At 35.7% G+C, this 19,512-nt stretch overlaps 2 protein-coding genes across 2 annotated transcripts in view; both read right to left on the bottom strand.

Annotated features, from left to right (window-relative positions):
- Window positions 1-16,341, bottom strand: part of LOC107023348 (N-terminal acetyltransferase A complex auxiliary subunit NAA15-like) — an 18,148-nt gene extending 1,807 nt beyond the window's left edge. Inside the window, exons 1-25 of the mRNA XM_015224017.2 lie at window positions 16,125-16,341; window positions 13,439-13,517; window positions 11,711-11,793; window positions 11,454-11,603; window positions 10,578-10,693; window positions 9,865-9,970; window positions 8,920-8,991; window positions 8,727-8,842; window positions 8,229-8,361; window positions 7,371-7,448; window positions 7,236-7,289; window positions 7,066-7,136; window positions 6,021-6,075; window positions 5,828-5,923; window positions 4,952-5,080; window positions 4,496-4,578; window positions 4,183-4,413; window positions 3,773-3,905; window positions 3,590-3,697; window positions 3,107-3,238; window positions 2,758-2,814; window positions 2,498-2,595; window positions 2,335-2,393; window positions 2,126-2,237; window positions 1,909-2,009 (exon numbers count right to left, since the gene is read on the bottom strand). Of these exons, the coding sequence (XP_015079503.1) occupies window positions 1,909-2,009; window positions 2,126-2,237; window positions 2,335-2,393; window positions 2,498-2,595; window positions 2,758-2,814; window positions 3,107-3,238; window positions 3,590-3,697; window positions 3,773-3,905; window positions 4,183-4,413; window positions 4,496-4,578; window positions 4,952-5,080; window positions 5,828-5,923; window positions 6,021-6,075; window positions 7,066-7,136; window positions 7,236-7,289; window positions 7,371-7,448; window positions 8,229-8,361; window positions 8,727-8,842; window positions 8,920-8,991; window positions 9,865-9,970; window positions 10,578-10,693; window positions 11,454-11,603; window positions 11,711-11,793; window positions 13,439-13,517; window positions 16,125-16,175 (2,503 nt within the window). The 5' untranslated portion in view covers window positions 16,176-16,341. The remainder of the gene's footprint in view (window positions 1-1,908; window positions 2,010-2,125; window positions 2,238-2,334; window positions 2,394-2,497; window positions 2,596-2,757; window positions 2,815-3,106; window positions 3,239-3,589; window positions 3,698-3,772; window positions 3,906-4,182; window positions 4,414-4,495; window positions 4,579-4,951; window positions 5,081-5,827; window positions 5,924-6,020; window positions 6,076-7,065; window positions 7,137-7,235; window positions 7,290-7,370; window positions 7,449-8,228; window positions 8,362-8,726; window positions 8,843-8,919; window positions 8,992-9,864; window positions 9,971-10,577; window positions 10,694-11,453; window positions 11,604-11,710; window positions 11,794-13,438; window positions 13,518-16,124) is intronic.
- An 865-nt stretch (window positions 16,342-17,206) lies between these two features.
- Window positions 17,207-19,512, bottom strand: part of LOC107021301 (DNA-repair protein XRCC1) — a 5,769-nt gene continuing 3,463 nt past the window's right edge. Inside the window, exon 7 of the mRNA XM_015221936.2 lies at window positions 17,207-17,820. Coding sequence (XP_015077422.1) covers window positions 17,479-17,820 — 342 coding nt within the window. The 3' untranslated portion in view covers window positions 17,207-17,478. The remainder of the gene's footprint in view (window positions 17,821-19,512) is intronic.

Genomic DNA, 19,512 nt, shown 5'->3' with positions numbered 1-19,512 from the left:
GGGTTGGGGGTGGGGGGGTGGGGGTGGGGTGAGCACATGCTCACAAAATGCCCCAAACAAATCCAATCAGAAGGAACTCAACAAAACAGAGGTAGAGCACATAATCAACTTCCTCGAAAAAGATGCACCGTATCTTTCAAAAAACCTTTAGAAGTTTATTTCAATTGGATGTTTACTTCCAAGGAGATAAAATCTAGTAGGGGTTCGCACAATTCATTTTAAACCGAAAAAAGCATCTGAACTGAAAACTTCGGTTTTCTCGATCAGTTTAGGTTTGAATAATTCAGAGATTCAGTTCTCGATTTACTAAAAGAATAACCGATATATCGGAAGTTTATATACTTAGATGCATTATATAATTAGTTTTGGGACTCATATGAATGGCTCAGAAGTTTTGGTAGTTAGGGATTTATGACGAGCCCTCTAAGGGATAGGTGGGTCTATTTGATATGGATTAACCAAACCCTCACCTCTTGAGCTAGCTTTTGGGGTTGAATAAGGCCTAAGATCCATTTTTTTAATACGGAATCAGAGCAGGACTCACCCCAAATCTCACTTCCGATGTTGGGCCTCTATATGAAATTGTCCGAACTTGGGCATGGTGGGGGTGGGGGGATTGCAAACACGACTAGGTTTGCTTCAAAATTGCAGCCTCCTCATCGAACTCCTTCCATTCTGTTTCTCCAACAGAAGTTACACCACATCTCATGGGGACCTAAGTCACTAAACTCTATTGTCTGACCAATACTGATGGACTGTAAATATTCCACAACTTTGGTTTATTACAAGTAGAGTTGTTGGAAGGCACTTATCATTTCTCAAAATATAAAACATATTATTAGTGGGCTAAAAGGTGTTCAGCTGTGAAGGCGTCACTTCTTACCTGACTGTTGCAATGGCATAGTTCTTTGATTGAGCAAATTAATTGAAAGTCACACTTGGGACTTGGGAGGCTGATTGGTGGCTTCTTCCGGTATATTTTGGCAACTCACAAAGGCTTTACGATGAACCACGACTCAAATATTTCCCAATGTAGTTCTCGGTGCTCGTGATGAGTATTGGCTCCACAGTTTTTATTGCTATCGTTCATGTCATGGGTAAGTTGCACCTTTTCCTTTCCTTTTTTTATAAAGAGGGTAAGCTGCAGTTATTCGGGAGTGTCCTAAAGAATCTCATATTCTATTGCTCAAGCAGGTAGCTAAGATCAGATAACTGATTGGAGATACTTTGTACAATAGAGAAGAACCAAACCGAAAATTTAATAACTGAAGTGAACCGAGGTAATATTAGTTCAGTTTCGGTTTGCATATTTGGAGAACCGTACACCGATGGGCCGAACCAAACAAACCGAATCCCACATAAACGAGGGTGGGGGCAGAAGTGCAGCAATCTTGCCTTAAAATCTCTTAAATGTGTGTGATGCTAGAGAACATCACCAACACTGAAAAAACATGTTGTAGAATAATAATGAGAAATATGGATATGACCGGTACTATGATTTTCATGAGGCAGAACATGAGTAGACATACGATTATGACCAGTTAAGTGCTAAATTTCTATCACTTCAACAGTGCAGATCCCATCTGACAGAGGAAGGTAATAGGTGAATAGGAAACAGATCAAAAAGGGAAGCACCACTAACAAAAAATTAAAGAGCAGGAACAGAACAAAAACACTCAATTTCTATAATTTAGCAGTTTGACATAAAGTGTATGGCTTTTTAAGCCACAAAGGTAATAGGTCACAAACTGAAACAAAGTGAGTGGCTAATATAGTTTAACACCCATTCAGATTGTAGAAATATGATATGTATACTTTTCTTATCTTCTAACAGAATAAGAATAACATGCATGATATATTGGTACCAAGAATCAGAACATCATGAGATGGCAAAAGCAAAGCACTTACTCAATGCAGCATCATGGTCACTCAAGGTTTTTTCCAGGAGTTTATGCAGTGAAATGCAGTCTTTCAATTTCCATGTCCTACCAGCTCCTCGAACTCCATCTCTAATTTGAAGAAGAGTTAAAACAGAACTCTTATAAGTTTTGATAACATATATATAAAGAGACATTATGGAGCAATCTGTTAGACTGCTAATTGATTCATTAATACAAGTCCTTACATAGAAACAAGATCATTAACCCAGTCTTCAATTAACTTGACAGCCACAGCCTTCCTGGTTGGTTCCAGGACATACATCAACTCAGCCACTGCAGCCCTGTGCATTAATGATTCTGCACACGTACAACAACAAAGAAATCATACTTCTCTTAGGAACAAAAACTTGGACCAAATACGCCAGATCCATTAAAATGACAGTCGAAAATGGACCTTTATGCTTTTCAAGGAAAATGTTGTTTGCCTCAATTAGAGATTTCTTGTGCAACTGACTGAAATTGCCAACAGAAACAAATAGTTGCTCAGTCTTATAACAAGGATAAATCAATATCTAAAACATTAAAGATAAGATGGAAACTGGATGATTCAAGGAAACCTAAAGGTAGGTTGCTCGACTTCTAAGACACGCCACACAAGTTCTTCAGTTTCGGTGACTGGTGAAGGCAACCCGCCTATTTTATGGAAGAATTTTATCTGTAAGAGATCACAATCTATATCAAGAAAGACGTATAGTTCTCAAGAGTTACAAAGAGTTCAGCAATAATTTAAACCCGTGCAAAGAATTGACAAGGCAAACGAACATAATTTACACTACAGAAAAATTTATTAAGAAGTCATGAAACAAGATAAATATACCAAGCAGAGATGAGATTTTGGATTTTCTGCATCCAACCTCAGTAAATGCTTTACAGCCTGGAAAAGATAAAGATCAAAGAGAATGCTTATCAATGGTCATACAGAAAGAAACGGATAACTCTCTTTTACAAGGAGAAAGAAAAGGAAAACTTTGATTCCTGATACATCAAAACACAGATGATAACTAAACCAGAAAAAAGAGAAGGATGGTAATTCAAGCGGTTGATTAAAATGCACTGGAACAAGTACCAAACATAGATACATCATAAAAAATGATGTATAAATGGATAGAAATTGGAGCAGAAAGGAAGAGGAATTTTTCTTACAGTTAAATTACGAAGGAACATACCTGCAAGGCAAGCAAGATTTTCTGTTTCCTCATGTTTACTTCAAAGGACAGTAAATGTGTCTCCAAGCAATCAGACGAGTGCTTAAGTAGCAGCTTCAGGTACTTTGTAGCCTCGGCCAGGGGATCTTCAATCTGAAGTTTTCTCAATACGAAAATTTCATTCATCAATCAAAATATGCAAAATTTGGAGAAGTCTCAGAATAATAAAGTTCATTTTCTCCCATTTATTGACCACACTTGTTTTTTTTGCTTGGAATAGACTCCAAATGTTTGACACGAAACGCACAGATATAAGATGTTGACCACTCAAAGTTTCATGAACTAAATTTCCACTGGAAGTACAATTTCAAATTGTGATGGGGATATCCCTCAGCACACTAGACTCGATATAAAATCAAATCCAGAGTCTTCTAGCAACACTAGGGGGTCATACATTACTACTTCTGCATACAAGATGTAAGAGAACGACACACAAAATAATACCTGAACCAACTTTTCACCGTATGGATCAGAATCTACAGGCTTCACCTGGCGCTTCCCAGATTTTGCAACACTAGTGGAACTTGGTTCCTCAGTTTTGACTTCTGCATCCTAAAAGCACACAAAAGACTAGTTAATTCACGCTAAGTTAATTTTTCAAAAGAATACAGAAGCAACTGCAAGTACTTTCTTAGCTCGGGCCTCTGCTTTCCTCAGTTTTTGCCTTAATTTCTTTTTCTGAGAGGGAGGCAACTTAGACATCTCGTCATCTTCTTCAGCTGCTGACTTTGGAGGACAATCAAACAGCCTCAGGTAGCATCTGATTTACAAGAAAAAGAATGCCCGATGAAACATAAAAATCCCCAGTCACAGAAACATTTGGTAAGCTAGCCGATAATCTAGGACAAAACATGGATATTAAGCAGAATTTTTCCAGTAATCGCAATAGCAAATGTCTTTCCTAGGCAATAGTTTACAGGTTTAGACAGAGAATAGCAAACAAACTAGTAAAGGTTAATACAGCAGAAAATATATAGAATACAAGTTGCCTGGAGATCCCAAACATTTTAATACTTTTAGCATGTCAAAATAAATACCTGATAGCACCACTTGCTGCTTTGCGAAAATAAGCATGTGAATGGAGCCGATCTTGAAATTTCAGCATTTCAACATAGGCGCGTAGTGTCATTTTCCTTAAGCAATAAGAGTGAAAATCAAATTGGTCCTCTGTGATATCTGCATAATGTTTTTCCACAGCAAGAAATTTCTTCAAGGCCCGCCCAAGCTCGCCTTGGCGCAGGTAACTTTCCCCAGATGCCAGTTCATACCTTGCCAAATTCATCAAAAAATTGCAGCTAAAACGATCGCAAAACCAAGTAGATGATGATCAAGTTCAGAGAAGAGACTTACCACATGCACTGCATATCGTAAAGGTTATTCAGTTGATCCCCTTCTTTTGTGAATAATAAAGCCGTCTTTTCAGCTAATGCCACCTTCAAAAAGATATGCAGTGTAAGCCATAAAAAAATCAAAGGACAAATGTAGGAATTTTTTTTTATGACAATGCGCACAGGGTAAAACCCTCGCTCCTATGCAATAGCTCACAAACCACATAGGAGAGGTAATCCTCACTAGGAAAGCCTGTACTGCGAGCTCGACCCAGAAGGCAAATCCTTACTTTCGGTGGCAAGGGGTTTCGAACTTGAGACCTCCAACATAAAAGTCCCAAGCTCGCTAAAAACACTGGGCCACCCCGAAGGGTCAGTAGGATAATTCACAAATGTAGGATAACTCATAGGTATTGAAAATTACCAGCAAAGGTTAAAGATTTTATTAAGGATCAAAGAAAACAGACGAAGTTTATACCTGATCAGCTTGAAGCATACGCTTAACACATTCACTGTTAACATAGCGATCTGCAAGATCCATACACCTGGCTTCATCGGCCAATGAAGCAGCAGCTGATAAGTCCCCACTATGCTTTAATAAGCGGCTCTGTGTTGGAGAAACCAAAGACAAGTTACATACATTACAAAAGTTAAGATTAGACCAACATATGTTAAGTTCATTCAGGAACCAAGATTAATGTCTCCGGAAATATGATCATAAAATTTGAAAGACATGAAAAAGAGTAGAAGATTCCTTGATAAACTAGCAATAGATAGTCTGTGAACTTGTCTTAACATGTCGTGTCAAATGAGCAGGTACAAGATCGAATGAATTTTGATCAATGTAATACTTATGCTAGTGATGTTTGACAACCAAAGAAGATGGACAATAAGAAAAAACATGCAAAAATGATAATGAATCAATATCAGACATCGGAGAACATGTAGTTTTAGAAAGACCTATATTTTTTGTTTAACATAGGTGGTGAAAAGTAGAAGCAGACTTATAGTTAAAATAAAATTCAATCCCTCAACTACACCTGAATTCCCAACTAGTTGAGCCTGGGAAAATGATCCTCTACATCCATTCTCTATCCAAACCCATCATACAAAAACACACAATTAATGGTGCAAATTACAGATAACTTATTTTGACATGCTCCGATAGAATCCTTTACTTTTCATCACATTTGAAAATTGGAAGTGCAGTTCCACAAGAAACATCTTTCAGACAAGTTAAGAACCAACAGGGATATTGTCAAATATAAAAGTCAACAAACAAATGGTGAAGGCAAAAGAAATAAATAATGGAAAATTCACAAATATTCTGACATGGATAGATGAGCAAATATACCTTAACAGAGTATAAATCTATGACTGTAGGAGTATGTTCTATTGCCTCATCAATTTTTACAAGAGCAATGTCATACTGTCCACATCTGTCATAATGCTGCAGCAAGAAATTTTTTCAGCAATTAGGAAGGTGAAATGGGACAAAGAAAAAGACATGAAAGCCGTGAATATTTATCAAAGACATGTGAGCAAACCTGAGCCAAATAGAACAAAATCCACAGAAGTGTTGAAGGGGGTTCTTTTCCCTCACTACAGAAGTGTATATTCGAACATCAAAATTTAGAAGTAAGAAAGAAAAAATTGAATCAAAACCCGCAGAAATCATAGCATCAAGGTAGGCACTGATTACGCCTCATACAAATTATAAGACATCATTACCCTTGAGCTTACATCTCAATGGAATCCAAGAACATCTAGGTTGATTGCTAATAGAGATTGAGATGATACAGGATTTCAAAAAAAAATAAAAAAAATAACAGGCATGAATAGGACAAATAGTAGCTCCTTAAAATTCCCTTCTTGACAAACAGACAGGTTATATTGACAAACAGACAGGGATCATCTGGCTAAATAAGGAATCAGCTTTGGTACAGAACTTTTATAATTGTTTTTGAGAATAAAATATGTACATAATCTTTGACTATGTGAGTTAAGTTGTTCTGATGTGATCCTCTATAATGAGACAAGCACCTTTATCATGAAAATCACCTTGAGAATGGTGATTGAAGTTTAAAACACAAACAAAATAACACACAAATGACTACATATACGGAAACATAAATATTATCTCAGCCTCAAACTAGCAAAATATAAATTTATTTCTTACAGAAGCGCTTCAAAATAAAATAAAAAGTAACCTGAATGTACCTGGTAATAGAAGCCTAAGACCTAAATTTCTCAGACTCCCCAAAATTGTTGTTGCACCTGTGTCAGATCCTCAAAAAATGCACAACTTTAAGGATCCAACACGCACCCAGTGACATTTTTGAAGAGTCTGAGCACATAGCCTAAGACTAGTAACTGTCGAAATCTGAAGTGGCCTCAAGAAGGTCAAGATAGTGAAAGAAGAAAAGCAAATGAGATCTTCTTACTGATCTAACATAATAAAGGGGGCAAAATAAATAATAAATCAGCTCAAGATTGAGGACTGTTAAAGTTTACTCAGCAGTTTGTTAAGCCTAATTGTGAAAGTGACACAATAAGTGTATCATGAATCAAAGGTACACAGAATTCACTAACCTCTCTGGATATCCACCAGTAGTCTTAACTGATTTCTCCAGACTCAGAACCAATTCCCCTAGAATATTGGCCTGTGAAACATATGCAAATAATTACGAACACCACAAATATGCAGGAAAATATAAACCCGTGCAATCTGCTATGGAACATGAAGGAACATTTCAGCTGACCTTGCCAGGGTGATTGTACAGTGGATAAAGATCAGAAAACAAAGAAGGAACACCCTAGATATTCATCACCATGAAAACATGTCAGCTTAGCTCAAAAGACCAAGGAAACCAGAAAGGGTGTTGGCAAATAAGTACTTTCGTTAGAAGAGGTCGAATATAGTTCTCGGCTGCGTCCCGAAACTTGCCGTCTTTAAGAAAATCAAGTGGAATTCTCTGAAAGGGAAAAGAAAAGAAAGTTCACTATGGACACATATCATATTTCCGCAAAACAGCAAAACATAAAAGAATGGTGATACAACAACAACAAACCCAATGAAATCCCACAAAGTGAGATCTAGGGAGGGTAAAGTGTACACAGACCTTACCAATACCTCTGCGAGATAGAGAGGCTGCTTCCGAAAGAATGGTGATAAATTAGTAATAAAATGTTTACATTTCAAGTCATTGAAGACAGATTATACTTTTGGCATTTAAAAGAATGAAAAGTCAATTCTCCACATGGCTTCGTTCTAGAAGCAAAGGATGAGGGACTTGTGACTTAGGTCACAGGTTTGAGCCCCTCCGCCATATGAACTAACTACTAAGCTTGTTATTTAAGTGGAGAAGCGTAGAGGAATGTGCCCATTGTCCCCGAGTTTTAAAGGTTCTGTTTGGTTCTAAGGGTTGACCCCTGACATTTTTTTGAAAAAAAACAAGAATTAAGTCAACTCCAGTTATAGCTTATACTTAAAGTTATACCATAATAAGGTCCAGAAAGACAACAATGCAAGCTAACTAAATCAACCATCTAAAATTACAGTACTTTGCTGAAGGCAGATAATTATGGAATTTCCTGAAAACAAATCGACAGGATATGGGTAAGAAAGATAGCCACTGCCCAACAATCATAGGCAACATCAAAAGTGCAGAGTCCACACAACTTAGATTCAAACATTATTGAAAAGAGTTAGACAGCTATTATCCTGATAGTAGGCAGGATAAAGCACGCATTACCTTTACAGCAGATGATCTATTATATTGCTGAGCAAGTGACCTGTACAAAGCTTCGAGCCTATCAATTTCATCAGAACTATACTGTCCGTTTTCAGAATATAGTCCCAGGCATCTTTGTAACCCCTCATAGTATCTGAAAGTTAGAGAGAGTATATATTACATGTATAGTTAGTACTTTAGCTTTGAACAAAAACTAGCTAGCACATCCATTCACAGTTAAGAGAACAACGACAACAAAGTAACATGCATGTGATTAAGCGCTGGGTATATTGTTGTTGTTGATCTTTTCTTTTTTTGTGAGGAATTACCAAGGAACGATCTTTTTTGTTGAGAAGGAATTACCAAGGAAATATTTTTTTTATTAAGAAGGAATTACCAAAGAACGATTTAATCCTAGTATAATAGAAGAGATAGATATGACATATAATGATCTTTATATGAAGGCATCATCAAAACGTCCCAGTAATTTTTGACAAACGAACTAAGATAATAGTGCACCTGTAATTGTCAGGATTCATTGAGAGAAGCACTCTGAACAATCTTTCACCTTCTTCAAAGCGGTGAAGCTTTAAAAGAAGTGAAACCTCTTGCTCCTTGTAGCCCAATTTGTCAAACTATAGTAGCATAATAAAATCAACATCCAGGAGTAAGTTCAAACAAATTTCTGTAGGATTGCATTATACGAACTTACAATCTTAGACTCTCTCTTGTGCAACTCTTCAAGGGCCCTCTCAAGAAAACCACATTCCTCTAACAGAGAGACCTGAAAAAGTTTATAACCAGGTGAAATTGAAGTTTTCAGAATAAAAATAATATAATTCTCAAGGCATTGATAACACAATTCTCCAAAAACAGAATTATTCATCGGGCTAACTTGTTAGTTGTATAAATCACCACATAAAGAAGCAATTTGTTTCACATATTAAAAAGATGAAAAAGCAAATAATTTTTTTGTTTGAGACAAGGCCACTGAAGCCTCATCCAAACAGGCATAACCTGATGGCAACTAGTTCAAACACACATTCTAATCACTTATATACTCGAGCACGCCGCTTCAAATTAGAAAGATCTTAGTAAATTAGATCTGTGTTGGTGGTTAAGGAACTAAATCATTTTGCATGTTTGAATTCATAGCTACCCATAGCAGCTTTCATCCAAAAACACTTTCCAGGAGCTAAGCAGAACTACATTAGAAACAAGGATACAACCATTTCCAGAGTCAGTTTATAATTTATTTTTTTTTGAAACTGGTAAGGTTAGAGTCAGTTTATCATTATCAACTATGTATCACAGAATCATGCTTTCCGAATGTGTTGCTAAACTAGCACTACAATATACCAACTAATAAGAGTCGGATGGGTTTGTTGCAGGAAAAAACTTCAGTATGCTGACAGTATGGCCCTGGAAAGCAGCATCTCCAAAAACATTCCAGTTCATTTGGGCAATAATAAAATCAAAATAAATGAGTATTACTAGAAAACCATCCAAGTACAAAAACATAAATGGGCATCAGGCAGCAGAATGGTACCAGTATCTGTACAAGTGTCACTACACTCAGCGAACACACTTCCCAAATAAATGAAAATCTACAAACAGAACAAAATTTTCTGAAGCATACATAAATATTCCCTGTTACCTTGTATAGAAGCATCTCCCCATGTTCACACCGTTCATTTTCTGGAGGATAATCATCTTCAAGAGTCCCTTCATATGCCTCGAGGATATCAACAGCTTTTGACCCACTAACATACAAGAATGTGAAATGCAGATTGATGTTTGAAGTCAATATTATAAAAAGAAAAAATAATCATTCAAACAATCTTAAAGAGTAAATGATTTGGTAATATAAAGTTGGAATTAGTCAACCTAATATGTTCTTGGAAGTATATTCTCATATATTTTGTAAAAAAAAGGGACAAAGACCCGAGAAAACCAAAGCAATGATAAATGACTTAAGTGGTTCGGTTTGCTTCCAACATTTGTATAACCAACTTAATTGGTTTGGTTTCTTTTAGAGAAAACTGAACCAGACGGCCAAACCGAATTGTGAACACCCCTACCCAGAAACACTGTAGGAAAAAAAGAGAGAGAAAGACAAGAACTAAAGAGTCAGATCAACTACCAAATCAGTCATACTTTATTCACATGTAAACCAAATCAAATTCCCCAATATGGACATCCAATATCTTATACACAGAAACATCAAGTAATGCAGCAGTTCTGCAACTCTCAACTAGATTTGTATCAGGCATCAAAAACAGATAATCACCAGGAGAGAAAGTACTAGCTATTTCGAAACACACATCTACCAATTGTATTAGCTATTTCGACAATAGTAGAGCAAGTTACTTGGAGTTCAAATGATGAGAAACAGCAAAGCCAATCCAATTCATGCGATGATTTGGCTTCAGAGTGAGCAATTGCTGTCTTGTTTCGACAAAACCTGACAAGTCACGCATTTGTGCCTGTAGAAATATTTACCAACCCTTAAGTTTGGACAAAGAAGAAAAGCACGCTAAAGATGAAAAGGAAACACAATGCGAATGACAAAGGTAAAATAACAGAGCTGCTACATTTTATAAGATAAGCTTGTGGCTACCACTCTACGAAATTCTTAGATGCTAATCATGTAAGAATCGATTTGCATAGAAATTCATGATACCAAGCACCTGGAGCAATTAAAGGAGACATTCCAACAACATAGGAGGAACCTTTAACGCTCTGATTGCACCTTAAATTAAAATGTCATAAGTTACTGGGATCAACAGAACATGAAAAAGAAGTCTTAAGCCAGCGATCGAAGAAAATAAACCACATGAACGTCAAGTGAAATACAGTACAACTGTAAGCTCGGGAACAATAAAAAGGAGTTGCAGGAGTGTTACAGACATGACAATGTTACAAGCATAAGCAACCCACTTATTCACTCGCATCAGTAAGGTGTACAGTGACAGTATCATCCCATACTCCAGATACACATGAGAAACGATGCATAACAATGAATGAACAACTTTTCTGATATGAAAGTTTCTTAAGTAATTTGGCAACTCACTCATTAAGGAGCAGCTCTTTAACAACAGTTTAATAGACATGATTGAGACGCAGCGCAACTCTAATCTTTAGCAACCCATTATGAAGCTTATACAGATGAACCTAAATGCAGAACAGTTTTAAGTGCAGCAAACACTCAGAAAAGGAAGAAGAATGTTATTGAAAGAGTCACACCTGTAAAAGGGATAGATCACGTAATATCTCAATGTTGTCAGGATCGATTCTAAGGGCATTGCGATAGCACTTAATTGCTTCTCGGTACTCTCTATCTGATCGGTATAGGAGCCCATAAACATGCCAACAAACATGACTCTTAAGGTTATTCTGCAAAGAGAGAAGCATAGTTAACAATGTTATACAAAAACAAAAAGGCAATAGAAGATAAAAAACAAGAAGCTTTTCATTCCTAAGAGGAAATTATTTAAATCCACCTTCAATCCAAGCCTGACAAGTTCATATGCTTCTGATTTGCGGTCCACACAATTCAGTGTTAATCCTTTCATTGCTAGCGTTTCTGTAACCAGATCATTAAGTAAAATGGTGGCATAATAACTAAGAAAGCCTTGGAAGGAAAGAACAGTCATTAAGATACAAATTACAACTAGTGCTATTTACTCAAGCTCAATCAAAAACATGGCCTGGAAGTGAGAGATTTAGCTACTGATTAGAAGATTCAAAGAAAAATTTACCGTTCGCATGTCTGACAAAAGATATAAAAAGAAATCTGTTAGCATGCATATTGCCTACTGTTCATATAAATAGTGTTATCCATCATACTTATCATGGAAAAGTAAAGGTTGCCGTCCTTCATCTATTTACAACAGATTATAACCTAACTTCTCAAGGATCGATCATGAATGGAAGGGTTTATTTTGTTAATCAGGTAAAGGCTTGCCAATAGGGTTCTAAATGCAGCTGAAAGCTTTTAACACAACATATCTGACTATCAATCAAAATGATTAAAAAGGCAAAAACATTCAAAAAGAAGTTGCTTGATTATCAACAGTAAAAATGCAATAATAGAAGAGCTAGTCATATCATATCTTAATGCAGAAATAGAGATCCAGAGAATTGGTTCATCTCAGACAATCAGCCTTCTGTTTTATTCTATAATCACCTCTTGACTAGGGATACTAAGTTCACCTGGGGTGCTCAGTACCACTTTAAACAGAAACAACTAGGACTTCAGTATTATACTCCCTCCATCCACTATTGTTTAACAGCTATACTAAAAATAGTTGTCCAAAATTAATTGTCAATTTAAACAATCAAGAAACAGTTAGTCACCTTTTACCAATTCTGCCCGTAATGTGAAAAAAGTTGCTTTTAAAGTTGCATGTGAAAAAAGTTGCTTTTGCAGTTTTCAAAAAGTACAAACTGTTTTAATAATGATTAATAGTAGGGTTATATTAGTCAAATTGCAACTTATATTAAATTTTTCTTAAAAGGTTGTTCATGATCTTATCGTGACAAACAATAGTGGACGGAGGAAGTACTAGCAATGTAATATCGACTCAGACTTGACATAGTCCCCGTAGTACTAAAGATCTGATTATAACTGTAAAGAAATGGCACATGGGCTTAACTCAACCCCAAAAGCTAGCTCATGAGAGGAAGTTTGTTCAAGTCCATATAAGGAGACCAAATTTCCATCCCTCTACACATGGGCCTAACTCAACCTCAAAAGCTAGCTCATAAGGGGAGGTTTGTCAAAATCCATATAAGGGGACCAAATTCTCATCCCTCTACCGATGTGGGACATCTTAACAATACCTAATTATACAATTATTGGATTCAAAAAGACAAGGAGGTGGAATTTGTTACCATATCCCTTCATCACCTTGATATTCTCCTGATAGGTGTTTTATGCAAGTGTTTAATTAAAAAAAAAAGAACTTGTCGCTTTTCCCAGATAGAGATTCATATCTCACTGCTTTCAGGCACATCCACCACGAGAAGAAGGTAATACTTCAGGAAGAAAGTACCTCAATGTAACAACCCTAACGCGGTAACAATGGCTTTATAGTTGAAAATGCATGATGTATACATAAAACAAAATAAGAAACCAACCATACTGAAATTTCTGACTAATATTCATAACCGAAGTGCTCAAATTTATGACTTTTAATCAAATGTGCACCTAGAAGAATTGCATTTACCTCCATGGTCAGGAAATTTCTTGAGAATAGTGTCAGCAGCTTTCAAGCCTTTCTTATACTGCTTTGTCTCATATGATTTCTGCAACAATGAAGAAATCCGGCTCAACATTAAACATACTTTAGCCAAACAGTAATCAAGAAAAGAAAAAAAAAAGAGGGGGAGGGCATGTCATATGTACTCCATTCATACTGAATTAAGTGGATTATCTCATGTTAAATAGTCACATAATACTAACAAAGAGGATTATATGCCATATTTTACTAAAAAGAATGCCTGGATTTAGGGTACAAGAAAAAGCATCTAACTGTTGGCATGAATTTTGCCTGGATAGATAAACATAAAGTCTTTTAAAATCAAAAGTAGCACAATGCTCGTGGTATGAGATTACAACATGGACCTTGCAAAAAATCAGTTTCTGTCTAGACTTTGGTAGGCTTCCTACATCATATACATTTTGCATTACACCACAAACATACCTAAAGAGAAAAACTAATAGCACAAATATGAAGCAAAATACCTTCAATCACAAAAACATAGCATGAAATAAAGCAACCAGCTTTTGGCATGAATTTTTTTTTCGTTTGATAGGTAAAATAAAAAGTTCTGTTGATCAAAAGTAGCTCTAAGCTTGTACTCTAATATGACAACAGAAACCCTTGCAAAAAATCTGTTCCTATCTAGACTAACATGTGAGGCAAGGAATAACTCTCATACGCTATCCATGTCACATACATTGCATTTTACACCAAAATATCGTAAGAGAAAACTAGTATATTTTAGCTTGAGTATGTTGTCCTTTGCTCTTTTGAAACATTAGTGATTCCCCTTCCCTCCAAAAATACTCACCACATACAAGTAGATAATTTCTCTTTTTTTCTGATTTTCCGGTTGAATTTGGACAAGGAATCCTCAATTTTTGAAAATAAAATTATTTTTATAAGGATAAATAATTGATAATAACCTTTTGGAAGAAAATTACATATTTGAAGACTACAAGCAAAAGTGCTATTAGTCACATTTGAAAAGGTTTGATATCATCGTTTTTCCTTGTCAGTTTTGAAAAAGTTGGTGTTGTCAATATAAATCCTCTATATGTCTGTGAAAGGTATAAATGCTCCGTATATTCTGCTATGAAGTCAATCCAATACTGGTACTTAATATGTTTTTAGGGGTTCTCCAAAACTAGGAGTTCACTAAATATCAAACATATATCTGCCCACACCTAATGTTAAAAGCATCTACACCACCCTAACATATTGTCATCGCTTGTATGAGCCTTTGCTTCATAACTTCTTCTCTTTTTGATAATAGTGATATCTAGGCTAGCTTCCCTTCACCTTGACTAGTTCCACAAGTTACTGTCACCACCCACCGACAACAGGTAACTTCGTCTATCAAGGCCGGTATAGATGGGAAGAAATCACCTAGTGTTAGTGTTATTGTCTCTGCTAAGATTTGATTTCATGGTTCATAACTCACTTCATAGACCATAACAAGAATTTCGATCTTAGCTAAAATATTTTAGACTTCATGATCTCCGCTTCATAACATTGTATTCTTAGCAAAGTCTTAGAGATTGTAGGTCTCATAATACAAATCTTCTGTAATAACTTCCCTCCAATGTGATTTTTAGGTTTACTTTGTTGCTTTTCAACACCTCCAATCACCATATTGTCGCATCTACTAATTGGTACATTTGGAAGTCTATGTCGGACATGGGCAAACCCACTCAATTGATCTACTATTATTTTGTTCTCTATGTGTGTGATTTGCAAGTAGTCTAGATTCCTATTAGCAATAACTTGGAGGTCTCCAAAATGTCCTTAATACTGAGACTACAACCTTACCAATTTCAAAAAATGGAAGTATGAGAATTAATTTAATCTTTATGTAGTGTTCGTACACATGTTACATTATCACTAATTTTATAATTTCTTGAATTTTCTATAGTTTAATTTATTTTATTTTTGTAGTTTATATATTTATTTTATAATTTATAAATTATTAGGCTTACACATCGTGCCTTGGAGTTTATGTATTGGAATGTATCAACGTAAAATGTCTCACCGCCCACCCTTTAAAAGCAGCTTTGCTAATCATCCTTTTTTTTTGGTAGTAACTTCTTACGACACTTTTTTTCACAAGCTCTGTCAAACACCACACCATACTTATGGTTCTAGTCCGTTAGACACACCTAAAACTTCATCTTTTACTTTCTTATTGCAACTTATCATTTCTTAGAGAGTTAAAGGAGGAGGATTTGATAGATTAAAACTTAAGTCTTGAAATAGTCTAGTTATCATGATTCCTTATAACGATGACATGACAATCCCGCCACAAAAGTATTTTGGAGCATGATTATATATTTGTTCAGCAAAAAATCATCTCCAAAAATAGCTGTCACTAATACAAATTCACAATTGTACTACACTTCCTCAATTCGCATAGCAACGGAAACACCTCTAGCCTGTCCAAATTCATAATTTCATAAACAACTTAACAGATACAGTTCACGCACCCGATATAGTACTGTACAATTGTCGCTGAAATAATTTAGCAGAACATACAGGCTATTAACTGGCATGAATACAAAGTAATTGAATAAAATGAATACGAACAAAAAAGAGAAAAAAAACTAAACTCCATTGAAAAAGAATATTTTTTAGAGAGAAACGAAGAACTTACAACGATGAGTTTAAAGAGGTTGGCCTCTTTGGCAGGAAGCGAAGCCCCCATTTTTGGATAGCGAGGGTTCTAGAGGAAGGAGATTGCAGGTAGTGAGACAGTGAATGGGAAAAGATACAGCGGAGATGGTGGCGTTTATCTGCTGCAACCCTACTGAGATATAGTCAAGTTGAAGCTTTCGGGCTGGGGAGTCCGCAGGGGTATTTGAGTAATTGCGTTATTTGGTTACAATCGTGAGGAATTTACAATTTTATTACGTTAATTTAGTTCCTAATAAGGTAGGTGGAAAGAAGATAGAAAAAATTGGGTAAATTAGGTAGGCCTTTTGACATGGATGTAGTGCTCATTTGAGAAAACAAAAAGTAATAGTTTGAAGTTGAAGTTGTCTTTACCTTACATTTAAAAATAGATATATATTTTTATAGGTGAAAAAAAATATCATTTTAAAAATTATTTTTCAAGACTAATTAAACAATGTTTTTAAAAAAAATTAAAAAGAAATGCATGTCCAAACGAGCTCGTAAAATTTATTTAGAATAGTCTACCATAACTCTAGAATGTTCTCAATTTCAACATGTTTAATTTGATTCCATGTGGATTTGAATAATGTAGAGTGTATTCGTATTAATCTTATATCGTGGAGATAGAGAGATAATGTAGAGTGTATTCGTATTTGAATAATGTAGAGTGTATTCGTATTAATCCGACAAGATTCTTAGCTCAGTTAATAATAATCTCAATTTCCTCAAATTATTGTTAACGAAGTCAGTCGTAATTTTCCTTCTAACAATAATTGAAAAATAAACAATTGACATGTGTTGCATACCTGCATTGCACCAATGATCAATGAAATGAATTGAGCAGCATGAGCTCTCAAAATTAAAATTTCACCGAAGGCACAAATATCATATGATTTCATCTCATTTCTTCAAGTTTGAGTGAACATAAATACTCAGTATATATGTAGGTGGGAATTGGGAAATAGTAGGTTTTCCATATAATTAAGGAATCAAGTGCACATAAGTTGATTCAGACAACCATTTTTATAAAAAGTGAAAACTAAAACGAGCATAGAAAACAAATAAAGATAGAAAAAGAAATAGAGCTAGAGAGGATCAAAGCTATTGTTACCTAGATTTTTGGGACCTAAACAAAATTGACAGAAAAATCTCAAAAAAAAAAAGAAGATCCAGCCCAAAGTATGTAATTGGGATTTTGTGTACTTTTTCATAACAGGTTAGTGACAGATGACAACTCTTGGATGTCGATACTCAGTTCAAATATAAAGCTATCATCTTCTTCCTCCATTCACAGGCTAAAAGAAATTGAAGATTAGTGTTTCTACCTCCCATTTTTACACTCGCTTACTGTTTCTAATGGTAGATGCTACGGCATTATAAGCTTCGTCGATTTCCTCTTCTGTCATCTCAACGGTATCATCACTGTCATATGCAGCAGCATCTTTGGCAGCGCCACCAGCCTTTCCACCTACACGAGTCCGCTGCTCTTTCATCTTCAAAAGTTCATCGTCTTCCCTACTTTTGTACTCCAGCTCATAAATTTGTTTACAGGTCACAGCATGTTTGCAAAGATCCTTATGCATTGTAGCTGAACCAACACAACTACCATCAAACTTTGCCAGCTCCTCAACAGCACGAGGGATGCATTCCCACTGTTCAGTTATTTGACGCATATCCTACAAAGTTGACAAGAATACAATTAACGACCAAAAAAATAAATAAATTGGAGGATGAGTCAAAACTCATCATCAAAATATGGAGAAAAGAAAAGCAAATACCAAAACCTTTTTTAGTTCAGTGATTACTTTTTTAATCACTACAGCTTGAACTTATTGATATACCTACTATATTACAAATCTTCCAACAAAATTTCCACCAATTCTTCCATAGAATCAACATGAATTCAGCTAGAATTCTTAGAATGTTCAAGGACCCGAGACATGATAAAGTTTCTCAATGGTAAGCACAACATTCAAAGGATAGGCTAAGCAAATGAATTTACAACCTACCCTCCATTTCGTAGGATACAGGAATTCATTCAACTTGAAATACAGATCAAAGGACACTTGTAGCCCTAACAAAGAACATACTCTTTCAAAAGGGCAACTCAAACTTCTCCCTGGAAGAAACAACCATTTTTCATAATTTTTTTATAAGGGCAACATCACAGCCATAAAAGTTCTACAGTGGGTTTATTACACCTTGGTCAATCATCTGTCAGAATATGTGTTCCCTGTTAAAGTTATGCACTTGGTATGAAAAACAAACTGATATTCCAACCCATTATGCTTAATGTTCTCACTTGATGGGACTCAAGTAAGGAAGCACAAAAAGTTCTGCCAGTATGCTAAAACTGTCCGGTACAAGATGTAACTGAGGCATTTGCTCATTCAGCTCTATGTAGCTGTGCACCTGTTTTGACAGACTTGGAAAACAGCAGACTTTTCCGTCATTAAACACCATTCCAGTCTCCTATCATTAGCCACCCCTGTACAGTACAACCATCAATGATGACACCCAATAGACCCCCCTACAACCATGCCTCCATGCTTGCCAGAACATCCAATGTCCACTCAGACTATATCCACACTGGTTACTACCGCCACATTTACAGTTGACTGCCTTCACTCCACTACCTTCCTTTGTGTACAATAATGTATTCATGATTTCAGAATACTCTCACAAAACAAATGGTCCTGGTGGGATGAAAAATTAATGGGTAAAAACTTACTTGCACGGGTGTTTACGCCAAACCAATAGATGCATGACATGTGTTTGTATGCACACTTTTATCACTTGACCATGATTAGTTAATGAATATTTTTACTACATTAAATCACTTAATCACAGTAAACACCCTGTGCAGGTTAGTATATACCAATTACTTAATAAACGCAAATTCTCTCATGAAAATGCAGTTCAATAAAGGTAATATCCAACAAAAGACGTTGTCTAGGATAAAAATTAGTAATCAGATTAAAAGCTGCAACGCTACCTATTTGTCATAGAGAACTATTTATCTTCTTTATATTTTATAAAGTAAATATAAACAGCGATAACTAATTTGTGTAAAACATGAAATGCTACTTCTATCATCTATAGCAGTAACTAATTTGTGAGAACAGTCCATTAATAATCGATTAATCAACTAAGCATCACCCCAAAACTAGTTGGGGTCAACTACATGAAAAAGAGTCCAACATCAATGGTGCAACTTAGTAGTTAGCAACAGAATACATTACCAGTAAATTGGCAAGAAGAAAATCCTGAGGCAAAACTATAGCAGTTTCAAATGGTGATAAGGCGGAAAAAATTTACAGCACAAGTTATGTTGATAAGAGAGATACTATCCCCCTCTAAGATTCCCC

This window comes from Solanum pennellii, chromosome 6, assembly GCF_001406875.1.
Source record: "Solanum pennellii chromosome 6, SPENNV200".
Classification (NCBI taxonomy): Eukaryota; Viridiplantae; Streptophyta; class Magnoliopsida; order Solanales; family Solanaceae; genus Solanum; species Solanum pennellii.
This window is presented reverse-complemented; position numbering and strand designations above follow the sequence as displayed.